The sequence below is a fragment of the Mesitornis unicolor genome, unplaced genomic scaffold, assembly GCF_000695765.1.
Source record: "Mesitornis unicolor isolate BGI_N332 unplaced genomic scaffold, ASM69576v1 scaffold19177, whole genome shotgun sequence".
In the NCBI taxonomy this organism is placed as follows: domain Eukaryota; kingdom Metazoa; phylum Chordata; class Aves; order Mesitornithiformes; family Mesitornithidae; genus Mesitornis; species Mesitornis unicolor.
Window position 1 is genome coordinate 1 of NW_010197284.1, and position 3103 is coordinate 3103.

The window sequence follows — 3103 nt, forward strand, 5'->3', positions numbered from 1 at the left end:
CATGAGCTGGTATCAGCGCATGTGGTGCTATCGCTGTAGCGCTCCCACTGGCTTTTGCAGGATCAGGGCCAAAAAGGGCTACAGGCATCGGCTTTGCAATTGCAAAAAGGGTTACTAGCCCTGGTTCCAGTGAGATTTTTTTCTTTTGCAAAATAAAGACACGTTTGCGTGTTTTTTTTGTTTTAATTGTGTGCATAGCTTTAACACGTTGTAAGCAGAAACATCTGACTTGCTGACATGTTAATTATTCCTTAACATTTTCCAGTCAAATTGAAAATCATCTAATACTCCTCAGCATCCTCGGTTTTTACATAATATTTTTCTACTGGAAAATGGCAGAAGTAATCTTTTTTTAGATTAGGAATGAAATGGTGCGTGTCTATTCGGTGGTGTGAGGCAGCCTGAGTTGAGCGTGCTGCTGGGCTGTGTGATGCGATGCACGTAGGCTGCAGAGGGCACGACTCCCCACCCCGCCTCTTGCACTGCCTGACTGCAGCGCAGCTCTCCGCTGCTTAAGGTGACTCACAGGAAGACTCAGAGCCCTCTTCACTCAGACATTTTATACACAGGCATCAAGCATGTGTTAATTTTGAACAGAGTCCCAGCATTACTGCTGCTAGAAAGATTGTCCACGTTACACATGGGAACACTCATAGACCTGAACAAAGAATAAGGGATGATATTGTATGGGAGCACTTTGGAGTGGCACAGTGGCATGTGATTAAAATAAGAACAATGAAGAAATGTATCTAAAAACAAAAAACTGAAAGGTAAAAAGTTTTACAGAAATATACCAAAGAGCATTCAGATGATGTGCCAGAGGCAGTTTTTACTTTCCCTGTTAGAGAATATAAGAATTGTTAGCAAGTAGAGGTGGTCTTAATTGTACTTGTGCTATGAGGTACCCTAGGAACACCCATTTCAGGGTCTGGATTCTCCAAGAATAAGTCTGAAAGCTTCTAGCACAGAAAGGCTTCAGAAGAGATGTGGGGCAGGCTGAAGCCTTTTCTGGAGGCTGACTGCAAGTTGCAGGGCTGGGGCACTCACAGGTTGCAGATGTGCACAGCCAACTGCAGCAGAGTCAAAACCCGAGTACTGAGTGGACCAGGGAGGAGGAGCTAGGAGAACATCAGGGAATGCTGGTGCTTCGGCTCCAAAAACAGGCAGAGGCAGCATTCTTTGAGCAAGTGGCTCTCTGAAAAAGGCAGATGATTTCTGAAGAAGCACACTGCTTCCCATGGAAAGTCCTCATGCATTTAGGGGCTTTGTAGCTATTCTGCCAAGAGAATCACAACAAAGTATTTTAGCAGGTTGAGGTGCAGGCTTGTGTTTAAAACGGTGGCTGGGAAAAAAAGCTGTGATAGGGACCAAATAGGATGTTCACAATAGAGCTCAGAAGAGAGGTGAGATGGGGCTCATTCTTCAAGAAAAAAAAAAGGAGTGATGTTACACATAATTTTAGAGATTCAGGGAACATATCTGTACTCAATCTTTTTATTTTACTTTGGAAGCAAATGATCTTATCTGACCCAGGGCTTGAATAATGTTTATATGTAAATTTTCCCTCCATAATTAATTCATCTCTTTGGCCTCTGGGAATGGCTCACTGTGCCTCTGCCTCCTTTTGAGTCATGCCCTAATCTTCACTGTCACTGCAAATTGTTCAATGGATGAAAAGGGGAGGGCAGAACAGTGAACAGTGGGTTTTTCCACTTGCTCCCTCTGCCTATCGTGGGCCCCAGGAGACTCACAGCACAAGGTTTTCTGCTAAGCACCTAGATGTCCATGTAGTGTTAGCTAAGGAAGACCTGGAATGCAACCCATCCCTTTTAAATAGGGCAATCATGTCTTTCCTCTTGAAGAGAGGTCTGTATGCCACATTGCTAGTGGAATTCTACAATTCAATCCCAGTAAAACCAGAACAGTTAGCCACATCTATTGACTTCAATGTATTTTGAAATCAGGTCAAGATAGTTCCATTTCAATTTGGCCAGGCTAGTGATCATGGACAGGGCAAAGGCATAACCAAATGGAGTGTTCGTCTTCACACAAAAGACTAAACCTTTTTATTTTTTAAATAAGAGGTTGTTTAGCGTATTTTGAGAAGACACCTTTCACCTCAACCATGAGCCTTTCACAAATAGGACAGTCTCAGTCATAAGGCTCCTGCTGGATTTTTACTTTTATTTAAGCCGCAGACAAGACATTAAACAGCAGTGAATAGCAGTGACTAAGGTACCACTGCCTTTTGAATTTGTGCCAGGTACCAGTAACATGACTAGAACTGCAGAGCTCAAAATCCACAGCAAGAGTTCAAGAATAAGCTGTTACCACCCAAGGGCATCTCAAGCAAAGGTGGTGTTCTTCCAGCCTACATTGCCAGTACTGATCTCGAAGGAGAGGACATAGATTCAGAAAGGGAAGACAGACACATCAGCTGCTGAGAGCAGAGCAGTGTTCCAGCAGCAGGACATACACAGCCATGCTGTGGGCTGTCACCCATGGCTTTATACTTCTCAGGCCTTGCATTCCCCTCCCCACTCCCCCCTATTCATTTTTAACGCCTTACTTACTTGCATTCTGGAGTTCCCAGTGTTTTTCTACTATTTGTCTGAAGAAGATGTTAGGATGCTGTGTTTTATTTACAGTAATTTCTGGAGCAGATTGGTGTACCTTCAGGAAAAGGACTAGAAAGGCTTTTATGTAAATGAGAGCTTTTGTAATAAACCTCTGCTTGTACTGGCAGGATGGAGGTGTTGGTACATGTTACTAGAGTTATCAATTTAATATCATTATTGTGTCTGTACCTGGGCTCTTGCACATATGAGATCTGTGGGGACATGCAGTGCCTGAGCCTCTGTCATTTTAAATAAATTTTTACAGCTTCTGGGCATTGGCATTGCAGCTTATGCAATTGCTGCTTTAACCTTATTCATTGGAGAGTTGCTTTATTGATGTGGCACTTAGCCTCCTCAAGCAGCATGTTAATAGAAGAACAGTGAAGGACAAGCCTGGGATTAACAGTTTTAACAACCTGTGGAAAGCCATGTCAGACAAGTTGCTGTATGAGCTCACCTGTCAGGTGGTATTTTCAGTTGTTTGT

General features: G+C 43.2%; 1 protein-coding gene across 1 annotated transcript in view; it reads right to left on the bottom strand.

Annotated features, from left to right (window-relative positions):
- Positions 1-2345: 2345 nt before the first annotated feature.
- Positions 2346-3103, bottom strand: part of LOC104544026 (macrophage migration inhibitory factor-like) — a 4945-nt gene continuing 4187 nt past the window's right edge. The window contains 2 exon segments of the mRNA XM_010188764.1: positions 2346-2413; positions 3077-3102. Coding sequence (XP_010187066.1) covers positions 2346-2413; positions 3077-3102 — 94 coding nt within the window.